This window comes from Giraffa tippelskirchi, chromosome 1 (genome assembly GCF_054371585.1).
Source record: "Giraffa tippelskirchi isolate mGirTip1 chromosome 1, T2T-mGirTip1v1.2.pri, whole genome shotgun sequence".
NCBI lineage: Eukaryota > Metazoa > Chordata > Mammalia > Artiodactyla > Giraffidae > Giraffa > Giraffa tippelskirchi.
Genome location: NC_137275.1, coordinates 49600053 through 49619612, shown reverse-complemented (window position 1 = coordinate 49619612; position 19560 = coordinate 49600053). Strand labels below are relative to the sequence as shown.

At 37.2% G+C, this 19560-nt stretch overlaps 1 protein-coding gene across 2 annotated transcripts in view; it reads right to left on the bottom strand.

The window, feature by feature from the left end:
* Positions 1 to 19560, bottom strand: part of KCTD8 (potassium channel tetramerization domain containing 8) — a 256056-nt gene that overhangs the window by 186969 nt on the left and 49527 nt on the right. Inside the window, exon 2 of one of the 2 annotated variants that reach the window (XM_081522215.1) lies at positions 6881 to 8813. The exons of the other annotated variant lie outside the window; for it this stretch is intronic. Within the exon in view, the coding sequence (XP_081378341.1) occupies positions 8605 to 8813 (209 nt within the window). The 3' untranslated portion in view covers positions 6881 to 8604. Of the gene's footprint in view, positions 1 to 6880; positions 8814 to 19560 lie in introns of those variants that run through there. 2 annotated transcript variants of the gene reach the window in all.

Below are 19560 nucleotides of genomic sequence, written 5' to 3'. Positions count from 1 at the left end.
AAGAAGTGATACCCCATCACTTTTGCTGTATTCTGTTCATTAGAAGGGAGTCACTAAGTCCAGGCCAAACTCAAGGAAAGGGTATTTATACAAGGGCAATGCTGACGATCTCAGAGGCTTCCTACTACAGACCACATGCAGGTAACAATTATAATCAAATATCCTTCTTTATACATATATATGTAACATAGATCCCACATACACAGCGTGTGTGTGCGTACTAATCAATGAACAAGATATTAGGACAATAATGTTCACATATCCTTGATTAAACATTATTTTAAATTAACTATTAGTGACTGCAAAGAACAATGTAATGATCTTTTTAACTAAAAAAGCAATCACAAAGAAATTCACATAAATATTCTGGGGTTGAATTAGTTTCCCATAGCTGCGGTAAACACACATTTCCTCGAGCTGTGAATCACCGCAAACTTGGTGGCTTAAAACAATATAAATCTATTATCTTAATGATTCTAGAGGTCAGAAGTTCAAAGTTACTCCCAGTGGGCTAAAATCAAGGGATCAGCAGGGCTCCATTCTAGAAGCTCTCAGAGAGGCAGCTCTTGCCTCTTATAAGGGCCTTTGTGATTACACTGGGCCCACTCGGACAACCCAGGATAGCCACCCTGTTTCAAAATCCTTAACTTCATCAGCAGAGCCCTCATGAAAGAATGTGTGCCCTTCGAAAAGAGGACCAAAAGAGCAATCTTGTTCCTTTCACCATGTGAGGACAGGGCACAAATACACAGTCTATGAACCAGGAAGTAGGTTCTCACCAGACTTTCAATCTGTCTGTAGCTTGATCTTGCACCTCTCAGTCACCAAAACTGTGAAAAATAAATTTGTTTATTTCGTTTATATTTCTGTTTATATCATAGGCCACTCAGCCTACGATATTTTGTTGCTGCAACTGCTGCTAAGTCGCTTCAGTCGTGTCCAACTCTGTGCGACCCCATAGATGGCAGCCCACCAGGCTCCACCGTCCCTGGGATTCTCCAGGCAAGAATACTGGAGTGGGTTGCCATTTCCCTCTCCAGTGCATGAATGGGAAAAGTGAAAGTGAAGTTGCTCAGTCGTGTCCAACTCTTAGCGACCCCGTGGACTGTAGCCTACCAGGCTCCTCCATCCATGGGATTTTCCAGGCAAGAGTACTGGAGTGGGGTGCCATTGCCTTCTCCGATGATATTTTGTTATAGCAGCCCAAATGGACTAAGACACTTGTACATCAATGCAAGTGCACCTAACATTATTAAACTGTACATTTAATGGTTAAGGCACTGAATTTTATGTTCTGTGTATTTTACTACAATTAAAAACTTAAAAACAATAAGCATATGCTCAGATCTTCAGAATCAAAACAAATGGCATACTTTGTATTACTGTTAAACTGATTCAATGTACCATCATATGACGGCAGTCCACATGATTCCACACAAGTTCAAGGTTGCCAGAAATGACACAGTGGTGGCATTCAGCAAATAAATCTTCCTGAGCCTGATGCTAAAGCCAGGAAGCAGGTGTAGACTAAATTTCAAGGCCTATGCCAAATCTCAGTACAAGCTGAAATGAAGACTCTTACAGAGTCTTGCCAACTTGAAAACCTCAGAAACTTTGGCAGACAGTCTGAGAACAAGATTTTGGTCAAGCAACCCTAATTGCCTTTCTTCAACACACATAGATCTTACTATTTAGACCAGTACTCATTCCAATAATCACAGAATCAGACCCATAGGTTTATACTGTCCTTAAAACTAAAATAAGCCTCTTCTTTATTTGAAATTGGCGCTGAGAAAGGACATTAAGGTTTACAGAAGGAGAGTTGCTCCTCTGAGTGGGTATATGGTGTGGCCCTTTTCTATCGCAGCAGTATTACAGAAGCCTTCTACACTGATGTACGTTCTTCTGCAAAATAAGGCTTTATATATATACATATATATATAGCCTTATTTTTACATATATATACATATATATATAATAAGATATTTATTAACCATATCTTTTGAATCCTAAAAAAATCACAAGTTGAGCTGAGTCAGGTCAAATCTTAGTTAAATATTTTGGGTGTACTTGGAAAGGACTCTGCATTGCTCCATTCCACCTTGGTTTTCCCTGCCAATATTCATGAGCATCCAAAGGTTAGAGGCTGATTCACTCATACAAAGTAACATAAAATAAAAAAGATGCTTACTAAATACTTTTCATCAAGCTGCTGATGAGAAACTTCTGGAGCTAAGAATAGTCAGGTGAGATAATCCCAAATGGTAAATACAACTTCCTCTCCAGGCTAAATGAGGAAAAGTATAAAATGGTGAGATTTGGCTTTCAGGCAGAGAATGGTCTCAATTCATCATAATTTCTTCTTTGAACACTGCAATATAAAGTTTATTATAAATTATAGCTCCATACAGCTGAAAAACATCTATTTTTACTAAACACCAAAAATATCACCAAATGATATTCATGAGATAAACCTAAATATATCAAATTGTCAGAACAGATAAGGACAAAGAAGCACTTTTCCACCCAGCCTACAAAGCAAGAATACTGATCACTGCTAAGTCATAGTTGGGAAAAGTGCTGACACTGAATTTCAATTCCTGCTGGAAATATTTATGCCACACAATGTGGGAAAGATGCAATATTGTGACAATACAAAGTTGTACTCCTTCTATATTTAAGCACTGATTGTAGTGAGCACAGTTCTGTGGCCTCAAATGAGAATGGTATTTTTAGGAGCATATAAATACCAAACTATAGCTTTGCTGGTTTGTCAAAAGGAGGATCAGGTTTTAGTAAAGGAGGTAAGGTAGGGACGAAAATAAAGGTTGTACTATTTTTCTAAAGTTATAAAGAAAGTTCAAAGGAGAACACAGATTTGGTTTTGCAAATAACATATTCCTTATAAATTAGTGTCAGAAAATTCTAAAATTACAAGTTATTCACATACCAGTGGGCTAAAAGTACATAATTAAAGAAAATTTAGGAAATTAAAATTATTCCAATAATTTTAGTAAATGTACTGTCTTTTTAAAACAGAGTAGCTACTGATGGTCACTCTGAAAAAATAAATGTATAAAAGGCCAATTTAAAAATCAGTCATATGGGATTTCCCTGGTGGTCCGAGTATTTTTTTTTTTTTATAAATTTATTTATTTTAGTTGGGGGCTAATTACTTCACAATATTGTAATAGTTTTTGCCATACATTGACATGAATCAGCCATGGGTTTACATGTGTTCCCCTTCCTGGACCCCCCACCCACCTCCTTCCCCATCCCATCCCTCTGGGTCTTCCCATTGCCCCGGCCCTGAGCCCTTGTCTCATGGTCTGAGTATTAAGTTTCCATGCTTCCATTGCAGGGGGCACAGTTCAATCCCTGGTCTGGGAAATAAATCCCACTTGCCACATGGTGCCCCCCCCCAAAAAAAATTCAGTGATAAAATTCAAATAAACATTCCTAGAAAAGTACTATGTATGAACAATGGAGTGTCTGGATGGTAACTGGCATAATATTAAAGTATCTTATCAATTATTAATGTAAAAGTAAGTGGTATTTAGTCTGCCAGTGTTAATTATATTTATAGTTCTCCACTTATTTTGAATTTGATAATCAGTGTAACATGGTTGTGGTCAATGAGAGTTTAGAGTTCAAGAGAACACATTTCCTGACCATTGAGTATGTTTAAGTTTATTGTCACTACTTTACTTCCTCTTGTCATTAAAAAGTATCAAAATTAATATTTACTTCAAAATATGAAACATTCACTCTAAAATATAATTACAAGTAGAAAATACAAATTAATCAGAAGAAAAAGTAGCATCTATTGGTTGTCCAATAGCATGGCAAGGACTAAGAATTTTCACAGGCATTGTCTCAGTTGAAGATACGTGTTACTATGCTCTTCAATGGCAAAGAAACAGAGGGTCAGGAAGATCACATAATGAGACCAAGCTTTCAATTCACAGAAGTAGAATTTGAGTGTTCATCTTCTTTGAGCTTTCAAATTGTGTAATCCCAATGTAAAAATCATAATGTGTCCCAAAGAAAACGTAAACTCAGAAAGGAAAAGATAAATCTTGTCTTTTTTAAGTACTCCAAGAGAAAGCCAATATTTGTGCATTATGCATTCCCATATTACAGTTTTAATGTCACAAAAAACACATAATGTAGTCATTATTATTCCTATTTTAAATTTAAATCCTCAAGATTAAATCCTGGCTTCAAGCTCAACTCTGTCTGGCAACGTAAAGCCACCCGGAGTTCAAATCAGGTAACTTGAGTACACACTTTTATGTGTTGCATGCGTGGTATAGACAGATGAAGCATTCCCTCTAAGAGCTTTTGATTACAACTCCAAACCAAGCCAAAGTCTCAAAAACAAAAAACCTTAATTTGAGTCAGTGAAGGAATAGATACTGCATCAATTGAGTGTTTAGCTGAAAATAGTGGAAAATCTTACAGTGACAGTTTCTCATATTAACAAGGTATTTAGATTCTAACACAGGCCTTGCTTGATTCAATGACTCAGCCATGTCAGGACTCAACTCTGTGGTTACCTAGACATTCCCCTCTTTCATAGTCCTTAATGTTTTCAAGATGGTTGCTCAGCTTTCAGTCATCAGAGTTGTGCTTATGGCAAGAATGAGGAGAAAGGAGAAATGTTTTCTGGTTTTCCCTTTTGTAATGAGAAAACAAAACTTTCTTGGGCACATTCCTAGCAGAGTTCCTCCAACATCTAGTAGCTACAAAGAACTCTGCAAGCTTTCCAACTCTACCAGCAATAAATGTGGGGATAGAGAGTGTTCAGCTTTCCAGACTCTATAGAAAAGACAGGAAGAGTAGGCAGAGGGAGAGGGGCATTGAGTCATCCAACTACAGTGTTTGCCTCAAGAACTACATGCACGCTCAGTCACCACTCATATCAAACTCTTTGAAACCCTTTGGACTGCAGCCCACCAGGCTCCTCTGTCCATGGGATTTTTTCAGGCAAGAATACTGGAATGGGTTGCCGTTTCCTCCTCCAGGGGATCTTCCTGACCCAAAGATCAAACCCACATCTCCTGTGTCTCCTGCACTGCAGACAGATTCTTTACCGCTGAGCCAGAGGGTAAGGAGGGGAGGGATAAATTGGAAGACAGGAATTGACATACTATTATATAAAAGAGATAACTAGTAAGGATCTACTGTATAACACAGGAGCTTCCCAGGTGGTGCTAGTGGTAAAGAACCCACCCACCTGCCAACGCAGGAGACAGAAGAGATGTGGATTTTATCCTTGGGTCAGGAAGATCCCCTGGAGGAGGGCATGGCAAGCCACTCCAGTATTCTTGCCTGGAGAATCCCCATGGACAGATGAGACTGGTGGGCTATAGCCCTTAGGGTTGCAAAGAGTCAGAGACAATATAAGCCACTTAGCATGCACACACATATAACACAGGGAACTCTACTCAATACTCTGTAATGGCCTATACAGGACAAGAATCCAAAAAAGAGTGGATATATGTATATATACAACTGATTCACTTTGTTGTATATCTGAAACTAACACAACACTGTAAATCACCTATGTGCCTGTGTGCTCAGTTGCTCAGTCGTGTCCAACTCTTTGCAACCCCTTTGACTGTAGCCCACCAGGCTCCTCTGTCCATGGAATTTTCCAGACAAGAATAGTGGAGTGGTTTGCCATTTCCTCCTCTAAGGGATCTTCCCAGCCCAAGGATAGAACCCTTGTCTCCTGTGTCTCCTGCACTGGCAAGCAGATTCTTTACCACTGCACCACCTGGGATACTCCAATAAAAATTTAAAAAAGAAAAGAAAGGAACCAATTCAGCTGATGTAGCCCATTTTACCCTTTGTCTTCCTTTTACTTACAGACTGAAATGCAAATCTGGTGGCTGAATTCTAGCTAACTTAAGAAGTAACATATCCTAAGAAGAGAGTTTGAGAAAGCTTGGAGGGGTCTGAATTACGGGGGCACAATAGAGCTTCCATTACATTCCTATACTGCCTCCATCTAGATCCTTTCACATGAATGAAAAATAACCCTTTCATTTGTTCAAGCCATAGTTTTCAGAGTCTGTTAGCCAGATTATGAACTGGTATTAACTGGAAATAAGATACAGTACAACATATCTAAATCAATCAGTTTACATAAACATGGGGATCACAAAAATATTAAGAATCAATAGTCCCTTTCATAGATCACATGCCAGTTAGTGAAACTATTTTTATTAACTTATGAATGTCTTGACCATAAGTAGAAAATCTAAGCATATTTCTGATATTTACATATACATTTAAAATATATATACATATATTTATGCACATTGATATATATGTACATATAAAGTGTGTGTTTGTGTGTATAGTGCATACACTCACTCACATATACATAATTAAGCATAATATATATACACAGAATATAACAATTAGTTGGTAACTAGGAGTATGTTCATTCAAGTCTTGTATAAAGAGATGACCAGAATTTCATCTGCATAGTATTGGTAATGTATTTTCTGGGAGGTTACATTTGAATAACTTTTCTACTATTATTCTTGAAGGTTTCTTTATTGCTTATCTATTTTTAAATAATGAGCTTATGTCTTTTTCTGAAAAATAATGAAATCATTCTCTAGAAATCATTTAGGATTTATTGTTGATAATGTGGTAAAACTAAAAAGACACTGGTAAATATTTTTACTATGTGAGAAAACAATATAAGAATTTTGGACTGTTGTTTCTAGCACAATTCTTTGAAATTATGGTATCTAACACATAGGATTAATTTATTTGTGATTACAAAGCAGTTGTAGCATAATGAATTATAGTTAAATCTATATTTAAAACAAGAAACTAAATTTCCTTTTGCTTAGGTGTATTTTTTTTATTTTGAAGGATTTATTTTCCAGCCTGTTCCTATAGGAATATCATTGATAGAAAATCGAAATATTTATTTTTGTGGTCAAACAATAAAATTTGGAAATGTATTTTATTTCATTTTACAAGACAGTCATAAAAAATATTTAAAATAATATATGTCAGGTAAAAAGCTAGAATATATATAGCTCTGTGCCTTTAGAGGTCAAAGACTTTTACCTGTTTTACTTATTGTCTAAAAGTTATTCCTTGGAAGTAAGTTTAAAAAGTCAACTATTACAGTCCCTTAAATCAGACGTGCAAAAAATGGTGGCCTGTCGTTGGAGTTAATGTGTCCTCTTTAACACTTGCTACTTTCAGTGCTGAAAGGATAAGATTCTCTATGTCACTTCTCACCAGAAATAAAAGCAATAAAGTACAAACATAAAAGATGAGGTACAAAGAGAGGTGACTTACCCTAGGTCACACAATGATAACTGATTCATTCATTAAGCATCCACTGTGCATTGACTATATTCTAGCTCTTGAGGACACAAAGCTGATGAAGGGAATATTTGAAGATATTTTGCTTGATGGCCATTATGGCAGTCTTTCAACTCTATCATCTTAGATCATTTATGTGTATCACAGAATTAAAGACCCAGAACAACCTCTAGAGGACATCAAGTACAAACTTATTTTGCAGCTGATTTCACTGGGCAGCAAGAAAACAGACCTATTCTGTACAAGGTAGTCATTTAAAATTACGCATGGAAAAAGAGCCAAGCATGTGATGAGCAAGGTATAGCATTTACTAGACACACATGGAGGAAGGAGCATGTGTGGTTCCTGGAATCAAAGAAGGCCAGAGTCACTGGAATAAGAGAAATATTAGTTGAGGCCAGAAAGGAAACCAGGACCAGAACAGGCAGATTCTTGGGGTCTATAGTTGGGAGATTAGATTTCATTTTAAATCAACAAACAAATGAGAGAAGAGATTTGATAATAAAATCTTCAAGAATGACTTCATACATTTGGTACACTGGAGAAGGAAAAAGAACCAGCAAGTTTGGGCACAATGAAGATAACCAAGATAAGACTTTGTCACAAAAGCCAAGAGAGTTCTGCCAAACATAATAGGTACAACATGGAGGTTATTCCATTTGTCCATTAGATGAGAACAGCTTCAATAAAATACTGAAAAGGCAGAAGTCAGACTGTGGGGGAGTGAAAAATAACAAATGATTAGTAAGAGAATTCAGACAACTGAATTTTGCAAGTGAAGGGAAAAAGAGAACTGTCAGTGAAGACAGACCCCTACATGGAAAATTTGTTGGAATGGGGAGATTTTAATAGCTTCAATACAAGTAGAGGTGAAAGAGCCAATGAAACACGGAAAGACTGAGGATATGAGCAAGATCGTAGAAGAGGCAGAAGGGGATGGGATGTGAATCAGAGATGAGAGAGTTAATTCGGGCAAAGGGTCAAAGAAGGAAGAAAAGGAAAGAAACGTGAAATCACTCAGTTGCATCCAACTCTTTGTGACCCCATGGACTGTAGCCTACCAGGCTCCTCCGTCGTGGGATTTTCCAGGCAAGGGTACTGGAGTGGGTTGCCATTTCCTTCTCCAGGGGATTCTTCCCAACCCAGGGAACGAACCCACGTCTCCCACACTGCAGGCAGACGCTTTACCATCTGAGCCACCAGGGTGAAGGAAACAAGACACCAATGGCTACTCTTATTGGATTAGAAAAAGCTAGTATAATCCACAAATGATGATCCTCCAGCAGGATAAAGGGTGTCCAATAAAACAACAGTGAGTGTATGACTTACCCACTCCAGTATTCTTGCCTGGAGAATCCCGGGGGTGACGGAGCCTGATGGGCTGCCGTCTATGGAGTTGCACAGAGTCGGACACGACTGAAGTGACTTAGCAGCAGCAGCAGAGTGTATGGCTTGAGGAATTGAGGAAAAAGTAACATATTCTGTTATATATCAAAAGATGAAAAAAAAAGGCAATCAAGTCACAGCAAGGGTCTCATTAAAGTTGGATAGCATTAATCACACAACAGAAGAAAAAGTCCAAATATAAGTAGAAGTATCTTTATCTCCCTCCAACTGAAATGGAAATAAATTTGTTACTGACCATCTACTCTAGATGGCATTGAAAGTAAATATATTATTTTTAGATGAGCCAACTCATCGCATTTTCAGGTGGCCTCTGAAACTACTTTGAATTTCCCACTATCATTCTTTAATTTAGCATTTTTTCTGTGAAAGAAAGATATCTCACACTACAGCCTAATTTACTATTAATACCAATTTTAATGCTCACAGTACATTTTTTAACTGAGTACCTGACATTTCAATTGCCTTCTCTGTTCAAGTAAACCTTGATTATTGATTGGTTATTATTAATAAAGGTTATTATTTTATTGTTTTATTACTAAAAGAAAACAGGCTCAAATTCCTTGGTCATATTTAATTTCTGAAAATAAGTCTCTGTAAAATTCCTTCAAATACTAAAATAATGGCCTGTATTCCCTACTCCATAGCAAATGTTGAGCATCTGAAACATAAAATTTCATCTACTTTCCCACTGCTTCAATGAGATAGTGATGTCAAGTCAGAATCACTATATTCCTATCTCCTAGTTCCCACCTTCTCTAGAATACCGTTACTCAGCTCAGACAGGAGAGAAGAGAAAAAAAAACAGACATCAAAAAGCAGCCCTTTTAGCCTACATGTACCCTTCTTGCTTCAGTGATGCTCCCCTCTGGGGCTAGGGTCACTGTGGAGGGAAGGGAGGAGCACTTAAAGGGAACAGAACCGGCTCAGACCCAGCCCTCAGTTTCTCTGGCCCATCAATTTAGTATCTGACCCCACACCCTGAACAGTGACAGCCAATGAGCAGAGGGGAAGCCCTGCCTCCCACCTGTCTCCAACTCTAGTCCCTCCATTTTCAGCCCTGCCTTCTACCAAAGTAATAACTGCTAGCACACCATAAGGAGAGAAGTGACTTGCATCCACATCAAATCTGGCTCCCCCATCAAAAGCTATGGGCACACATGTTCCACATATGGATACTCACACATAAGGACACCCCTTCAAGACTGTAGTAGGCAACCATTTCATCTAAATTCATAGAGATAAAGAAAGTTAACTAAAAATGAGAAGGCAGAAGAATCTGAAAAAGCCTCAAATGAAAGTGCAAGGAAAACCCTCCAAAAAATAATGAAAGAGAAATAAATAATTTAGCAGAAAAATAATTAAAAACATTAGTAAATAAGAATGCTAATTGAATCAGAGAAAAGAATAGATGAACACAGTGAGTGAGAATTTTAACAAGAGATACTATGAAAAAGATCCAATCAGAAATGATTCAGTAACACACAGAAAGCACACCAGAAGGAATGCATAGCAGACCGAGAACTATTAAACAATTTCAACATGGTAGCAGGATACAGTATTAACATATAGAAATCTCTTGCATTTCTGTATACTAATAATGAAATATAAGAAACTGAAAGTAAAACAATCCTGTTTAAAATTGGATTTAAAAATACTTAGGAATAAACTTAAACATGGAGGTGAAAGACCTAGTCTCTGAAAACTATAAAACATTAATAAAGGGCATTGAAGATGATAAAAAGAAATGGAAAGATGTCCTATGTTCTTGGATTGGAGTAATTAACACTGTTAAAATGTTCATACTACCCAAAGTAATCTATAGATTTAATGCAATTCCTATTGAAATATACATGATATTTTTCACAGAACAAGAATAATCCTAAAATTTATATGAAATCATTAAAAAAATCCAAATTGCCAAAACAATCTTAAGGAAAAACAAAGTTAGGGGTATCAAATTGCCTGACTGTAGTCCATGGGGTCGCTAAGAGTCAGACACGACTGAGCGGCTTCACTTTCACTTTTCCCTTTCATGCACTGGAGAAGGAAATGGCAACCCACTCCAGTATTCTTGCCTGGAGAATCCCAGGGACAGCAGAGCCTGCTGGGCTGCCATCTGTGGGGTCGCACAGAGTCGGACACGACTGAGGTGACTTAGCAGCAGCAGCAGCAGACTATACTACAAAGCTATGGTAATAAAACAGAATAGTACCGGCACAAAATGATACACATAGGTGAAGGGAATAAAATAGAGAGCACAGAAACAAACCCATGTACTTAAGGTCAGTTAATCTATGACAAAGGAGACAAGAATATACAATGGAGGAAAGACAGTCTCTTTAATAAGTGGTGCTGAGAAAGCTGGACAACTACATGTAAAAGAATGAGATTAGAACATTTCTTTCACGTCATGTACAAAAATAAACTCAAGATTGTTTAAAGACCTAAAGAAAGACCTAAAACCATAAAACTTCTAGATGAGAAAACAGGCAGAATATTCTTTGATATAAATCATAGAAATATTTTTGGCTCTGTCTCCTAGACAAAAGAAATAAAAGCAAAAATAAATAAATGGGACCTAATTAAAACCTTTTGCACTTAAAAGCCAAAGGAAACCATCAAAAATGAAAGGACAACCTATAGAATGGGAGAAATATTTGCAAATGATATATTTACTATCCAGATATATAACAGTATAATATTTAATATCTAAAATTTATAAACAGCTCATACAACTCAACATTAAAAAAACAAATAAACTGATTAAAACTTGGACAGAGCCCTGAACAGACATTTTTCCAAAGAAGACATACAGATGGCTAATAGGCACATGAAGAGATATTCAACACTGGTAATTATTAGAGAAAGACAAATCAATATCACAATGAGATATCACCTCACACTTGTTAAAATGGTTATCATCAAAAAGTCCACAAATAACAAACGTTGGTGAGGATATGGAGAAAAGGGAACCCTATTACCCTGTTGATGTGATTGTAAATTAGGGCAATCACTACAGAAAACACTATGGAGGGTCCTCAAAAAATTAAAAATAGAACTACCATATGACCCAGACATTCTACTGCTGGGTATACTTCCAGAAAGAACAAAAATACTAATTCTAAAAGATCCATGCACACCAAAGTTCACAACAGCACTATTTACATATGGAAGGAACCCATCAGACAAATGGATTTAAACACATTCTATATGGCTAATGGAATATTTAAAAAGAATGTAATTCTGCCATTTGTAACAATGTGAATGGATCTTGAAAATACTATGCTTAGTGAAATAACTCAAAGAAAGAAAATACTGTATTATATCACTTATATACAATCTGAAAAAAAAAAATGAATGTACATAGCAAAATAGAAACAGACTCACAGAGAAAACAAACTAGTGGATGGAAAACAAACTAGTGGATACAGGGGTAGGGGATCAGGAGATAGAAATTACCACATATAAAATAGTTAAGAAACAAGTATATATTGTACAGCACAAGGAATTATACCCATTGTTTTGTAATAACATTAAACGGAGTATAACCTATAAAAATACTGAATCACTATGCTGTACACCTGAAACTAAAATAACCTTGTACATCAACTATAACTCAAAATATAAGAAAGAAAAAGGCAGTCCTTTTCTAGCCTTCAATTCTAAAAGCCAAATCAGTCTCATGGGAATTCACTATATGGCTATTCTATTTCAGTTCAGTGTGAATAAATTTCATGATTGTGTTTTGATCATGAGTTTTTTAAGATTCAGTTTGGTATGATAAATAAATGTTGCACACTGAGTGCTTTTAAACAAGACTTTACAATTCATCCTTTCAGTACTTTTCCTCTAATCATCATATCAGAAGCATGAATCCTTTAGAACTCTCTGGAATGACTGAAGTTTTCATCCTTGCATTTTTTAGTGTGTTTCTCTGGTGCGCATCTTAGAGCTGTCACTGACTCACTGCCGAAGAAAGAGGTAGTATTGGCCAAAGGTAGTACTGGCATTTGGGCTTTCAAGACAGAAACCTGCGTGTGTAAGCCACATTTATACAAGTTACTTTATCTCTCTGACCGTCAGTCTCCTCATCAAATGAGAAGAAAATACTGCTTATGTTGCAGTTACTTTAAGGAGGAAATGACTTAATACAAGTAAAATGTTTAACACAAGGCAGAACATACTAAATCTTAACTAAGGGCAGCAATTGCTACTCTATTTAAGCATCTCTTTTTATTTCCATTTCCTTAATATTCTCTCCAAGCCTCAAAATGCCTACACTGCTTCCTCAAGAAACTGCAACATTATTATGGTATTGAATAAAGGAAACTGTTTTTTATACTGCCAAAAGCAGCATAGCTCTCTCAAAATAATTTTATACAAAGGACCATGAATTTCCACAAACTGAAATATATGCTAAATCATAAGGGAACGCAATGGATTCCCTTACTTATTTCAGACTCTCAAATTGTTTTAAAAAATCCCAAATTTTAAAATGAAAATCTATTTGCTAAGGCAAAAATTGAATTCACAAAGGAAAAGTACACCTGGCATTTAAATATAGAGGAAAAAAAAGATTTAACTGGAGAGTAACAACAAAATAAAAGATAATTCAAGGAGTTACACTTTTAACTTCTTAGGTTTTAGTCATGCTGCTATTTGATTTTTCATTTTAGTATCTTTGAATTTAAGCCTGTCAAGCTTAAATATTTATTTTCTCTTTTAACCTTAAGATCTGCTGAGATCTTAGCTCAACAGGGTAATTAATATAAACAATAATCTACTAATGCAAATATTTCAAGACTCTACTACCTCTTAGCATTAGAATCCTTAACAGAATATCAGTATTTAATTACTGTTTAATTGAAATTGTCATATGACATTTATATATATTAAACAGAATAAAAATGCATAAATCTATGCTTCAGAAAAGAGAAAGAAACTTGCCATGGTGTCACCATTAAGCACTATGTGAATTTAAGCAAAACTCTTGAGTCCCAGAAGCCAAAAGCAGTGACTTGCTGCTGCTCAGCCACTCAGTCGTGTCCGACTCTTTGTGACCCCATGGACTGTAGCCACCAGGCTGCTCTGTCCATCGGGTTCTCGAGGCAAGAATATTGAAGTGGGTTGCCATTTCCTTCTCCAGAAGCCAACTTACCCAGATGCTAATAAAGATTAAGGCTCCCTCCAAAGTCCTAGGAGGAACCCTCACAATGGATTCACATTTAGATTTTCATAAAATTTGCAAAAGATATATTAACCACAATTGATTCTAACTGCTGTCTTTTCTCATGTTGATTTCTGTCACACTGAAGTGTTTGTGAGCACTTCAGAAACCTGGCGAAGGGGAAGTTGAATTAAGAATGCATGCTGTCTGACACACTGAAATGATTTTAAGTAGTTTCCATTATATTACCCATGCTAGTGTAAAAATGGCTTCCAAGAACCCTGTGCAACTTACTTAACTTTGAAACACAAAGGCATAGACTGAAGACTTTATCATGATGTGGTGTCCTTTGGCAGCCATTACTGAAAGTACGTGGTCAGTGAAGGAGAAACAAGATTGGCAACGAACGGAGCCAGAAGCAAATCTGTGGGAAATACTTTCATTTATCAAACATTTTAATTTAAAAATGAAAATGGAAAATTTATCAACACATGGTTAAAACTGAAGATATCTTTCGTCAATTTTGTCAAGATACTCTACAATGAAGCATGTCTAAGCATGAAGGCGTATTTTGGGAGGCCTACAGTTGAGCAAAATAGAGTTTATCAGAATTATTCTATGGGACTTCCCTGGTGGTCCAGTGGTTAAGACTGCACTGGCAATGCAGGGGGCACAGGTTCGATCCTTGTTGAGGAACTAAGATCCCACATGACAGGTGGCTTGGCCAAGAAGATTTAAAAAAATTACTCTGTTTACTAATCATAATGTGAGTACATCTATATGTAAAGTCACATGGTTTATGCATTTCAATAATTAAAAAAATATATATTTCAATCAGTCCTACAAGAGGAAAAGCTTTTTTTTGTAGAACGTATTATAAAACAATTTTAATAGGTAGAAGATAGAAGCACTATTAGTTTGATAGGGCTGCCATAATAAAATACCAGAGACTGGGTACTTAAACAACAGAAATTTATTTTCTCACAGTTCGGGAGGCTAGATGTCCAAAGCCAAGGTGTTGGCAGGTTTGGTTTCACCTTAGGCCTCTCTCCTTGCCTTGCAGATGTCCGTCTTATCACCAAGTCTTCAAATGATCTTTCCTCTGTGGGCACACACCCTTGGTGTATCTTTGTGTGTCCTAATCCCCTCTTCTTAAAGGACACCAGTCAGATTGGATTAGGGCCCACACTAAAGGCCTAGTTTAAACTTAAAGGCCTATGTTTATTTTGAACTACCAGGGGTGAGAGTCTCAACATAGGAATTTGGGGGGGATACAATTCAGCCTATTACAGACAGTAAGAGTGCTGCTACTGCTGCTGCTAAGTCACTTCAGTCGTGTCCAACTCTGTGCGACCCCATAGACGGCAGCCCACCAGGCTCTGCCATCCCTAGGATTCTCCAGGCAAGAATACTGGAGTGGGTTGCCATTTCCTTCTCCAGTACATGAAAGGGAAAAGTGAAAGTAAAGTCGCTCAGTCGTGTCCGACTCTTAGCGACCCCATGGACTGTAGCCTACCAGGCTCCTCCATCCATGGGATTTTCCAGGCAAGAGTACTGGAGTGGGGTGCCATTGCCTTCTCCGACAGTAAGAGTATGCAACCATAAAATGTCATGAAAAAGGTAACTTTTGTAGGCAAATAATAATTTTTAAGTATAACTGTTTCCATGGATTTTGAAATGTTTCTAGCATTTGAGGTCTTTTTAAATGCACAATTTGTTGCCATTTATTTTCTCATGTGGAAAATACATTCATTTTTGTACCAAAGTTTTTATTCATAATTTATTTTTTATTTCTTCAAGAGAGCTGTTTGCCCCCCATATTGCACTGGATTTGGTCCCTACAAAACCAAGATCCACTTCCAATCTTTATGGATTCAATTAATTAATCTCAAAAAAGGAAATAATTTCATTGACATTGAAAAACATATAGCTTCCATTATAATTCAATATATACGCATTTTGCAAAGAAACAGTCATCTCTGAAATGTCATATATTGAAATTTTTTCATAGAAGGCCATAAATAAAGTTTTTTCCTGATATTCAACTGTCCTTAAAATCCAGACATTCAATTCCTTGCTGTGTTCTTGCTGTATTTCATGTCTTGTTCCTCACCTCTCTATATAAAGATTGTAAGTAGAAAAAGTTTTAAATACCGATGAAGAAAACGTTGCCTAGTAACACAAATGTCAACATGAACACGACCTTGCCAAAAGGACAAATAAGCTTGACACTTTCTATTTCTATATTATGGTCTATATATCATTCTTAATAGGATACTAAACTGTGTAAACCTGTGTAGACTTTCTTCTGGATCATCAGCATGCCCTTGAGTACCATCTAAGTTTTGCCTTAGGTCTAAGGAGATAGAGTCCAGAAGAGGAATAAGATGACCTCAAGAGCTGGCCTGTTTGACCGACAGCGGGGGAATAAGGAGAGAGAAAAATAGGAAAGCTGATTTATAAAATCCTCATATTTCACATTTCATGAAATCTCATAACTCATTCAAGAGTCTAACATTTTATGTTTAACTTCATGTTTGAAGTCACATAAAAGTAATGAAGCTTGTCAAATAATCTCACTTTAAACACTCGAAATGTTGAGAAGAATTTAGGTCAGATTTCAGGTGCTAAATGCCTCTCTTGTTTAATAATAATCACAGTTCACCTTCACAAGGCACAGTTTGAAGTAAAATATTTTGAGCTGCTTAAGACAAGGCTGCTTTGAAAAGCCTAAAGAAAATACAGTTCTAAGTACAAATATGCAATTTTATTTTTCAAAATTTAAATTTCATGAGCTTCTTGATTTAGGTATGGATTGTTACCTTATAGCATCTAATATTAATAACCAAATATAACAGCTTTTGTTTCAATCAAAGCAATAGCAAAAAAAAAAAAAAAATTTAAGGATTTAAAGCACTCACATGTGGTCTTAAATTAAAAAAAAAAAAAAAAAAGCAAAAGAATCTCCCTGCAAGGGGGGAGGGGAGACCTGGGTTTGACCCCTGGGCTGGGAAGATCCACTGGAGGAGGGCATGGCAACCCACTCCAGGATTCTTGCCTGGAGAATCCCCATGGACAGGGGAGCCTGGAGGGCTACAGTCCACAGGGTTGCAAAGAGTCAGACACAACTGAGTGACTAAGTACAGCACATTCAAGGTTAAAGGTCTGATGAGTTAGGCCTTTAAAATCAAGAAAAATAGAACAGGTCATGATCATAGTGTCATTCTTCTAATTTTCTTCTTTGTTTTCCTCTGGAACTCTACTCAAATAGCCCCAAACACCAAAGGTATTATATATCCATTTTTATCTTAAGCCAAGATAAAAATCAGAAATGGTGGTTCATAATGGTGATTCTTTCTTATTGGTGGTCAACGTTATTTGGATCTACTAATTAATCATCTCTATGAGTATTCTGAAGAGCTTGCCCTGTATCCCCAAATAAAGGCTAATAGTACAGTTTTTCTCATTCCAAAGCATGTCTTTATACACTGAGCCATTCTAACAAGTTTCGGTTGGAGGGAACTAAACAAGAATAGAAAAAATGGGAACCTCTGCTAGAAGATTGGCATGATATTTTGGCAGCACTGCTTTCTTTGAGATCAGTTTACATTTTGCATTTCTTTGTAAAGTTATAATCAAAAGAAAAATGTAATATGTCTCTTCTAGATTGAGACATTTCTGCTTTCTTCATTATATTTTGGATAGTTCAGTTCAGTTCAGTCGCTCAGTGGTGTCCGACTCTTTGTGACCTCATGAATCGCAGCATGCCAGGCCTCCCTGTCCATCAACAACTCCCGGAATTTACCCAAACTCATGTCCATTGAGTCAGTGATGCCATCCAACCATCTCATCCTCTGTCGTCCCCTTCTCCTACCGCCCCCAATCCTACCCAGCATTAGGGTCTTTTCCAATGAGTCAACTCTTCGCATGAGGTGGCCAAAGTATTGGAGTTTCAGCTTCAACATCAGTCCTTCCAATGAACACCAGGGTTGATCTCCTTTAGGATGGATTGATTGGATCTCCTTGCAGTCCAAGGGATTCTCAAGAGTCTTCTCCAACACCACAGTTCAAAAGCATCAATTCTGCGGTGCTCAGCTTTCTTCACCATCCAACTCTCACATCCATACATGACCACTGGAAAAACCATAGCCTTGACTAGATGGACTTTTGTTGGCAAAGTAATGTCTCTGCTTTTAAATATGCTATCTAGGTTGGTCATAACCTTCCTTCAAAGAAGTAAGCGTCTTTTAATTTCATGGCTATAATCACCATCAGCAGTGATTTTGGAGCCCAAAATAATAAAGTCTGACACTGATTCCCCATCTATTTCCCATGAAGTGATGGAACCAGATGCCATGATCTTAGTTTTCTGAACGTTGAGCTTTAAGCCAACTTTTTCACTCTCCTCTTGCACTTTCATCAAGAGGCTCTTTAGTTCTTCTTCACTTTCTGCCATAAGGGTGGTGTCATCTGCATGTCTGAGGTTATTGATATTTCTCCCAGCAATCTTGATTTCAGCTTGTGTTTCTTCCAGCCCAGCGTTTCTCATGATGTACTCTGCATATAAGTTAAATAAGCAGGGTGACAATATACAGCCTTGACGTACTCCTTTTCCTATTTGGAACCAGTCTGTTGTTTCATGGCCAGTTCTAACTGTTGCTTCCTGACCTGCATGCATACAGATTTCTCAAGAGACAGGACAGATGGTTGGTATTCCCATCTCTTTCAGAATTTTCCATAGTTTATTGTGGTCCACACAAAGGCTTTGGCGTAGTCAATAAAGCAGAAATAGATGTTTTTCTGGAACTCTCTTGCTTTTTCAATGATCCAGCGGATGTTGGCAATTTGATCTCTGGTTCCTCTGCCTTTTCTAAAACCAGCTTGAATATCTGGAAGTTCACAGTTCACGTATTGCTGAACCCTGGTTTGGAGAATTTTGAGCATTACTTTACTAGCGTGTGAGATGAGTGCAATTGTGCGGTAGTTTGAGCATTCTCTGGCATTGCCTTTCTTTGGGATTGGAATGAAAACTGACCTCTTCCAGTCCTGCAGCCACTGCTGAGTCTCCAGATTTGCTGGCATATCGAGTGCAGCACTTTCACAGCATCATCTTTCAGGATTTGAAATAGCTGAACTGGAATTCCATCACCTCCACTAGCTTTGTTCGTAGTGATGCTTCCTAAGGCCCACTTGACTTCGCATTCCAGGATGTCTGGGTTTAGGTGAGTGATCACACCCTTGTGATTATCTGGGTGGTGAAGATCTTTTTTGTACAGTTCTTCTGTGTATTCTTGCCATCTCTTCTTAATATCTTCTGCTTCTGTTAGGTCCATACCATTTCTGTCCTTTATCGTGCCCATCTTTGCATGAAATATTCCCTTGGTATCTCTAATTTTCTTGAAGAGATCTCTAGTCTTTCCCAATCTGTTGTCCTCCTCTATTTCTTTGCATTGATTGCTGAGGAAGGCTTTCTTATCTCTCCTTGCCATTCTTTGGAACTCTGCATTCAGATGGGAATATCTTTCCTTTTCTCCTTTGCTTTTCACTTTTCTTCTCCTCCCAGCTATCTGTAAGGCCTCCTCAGACAGCCATTTTGCTTTTTTGCATTTCTTTTCCATGGGGAT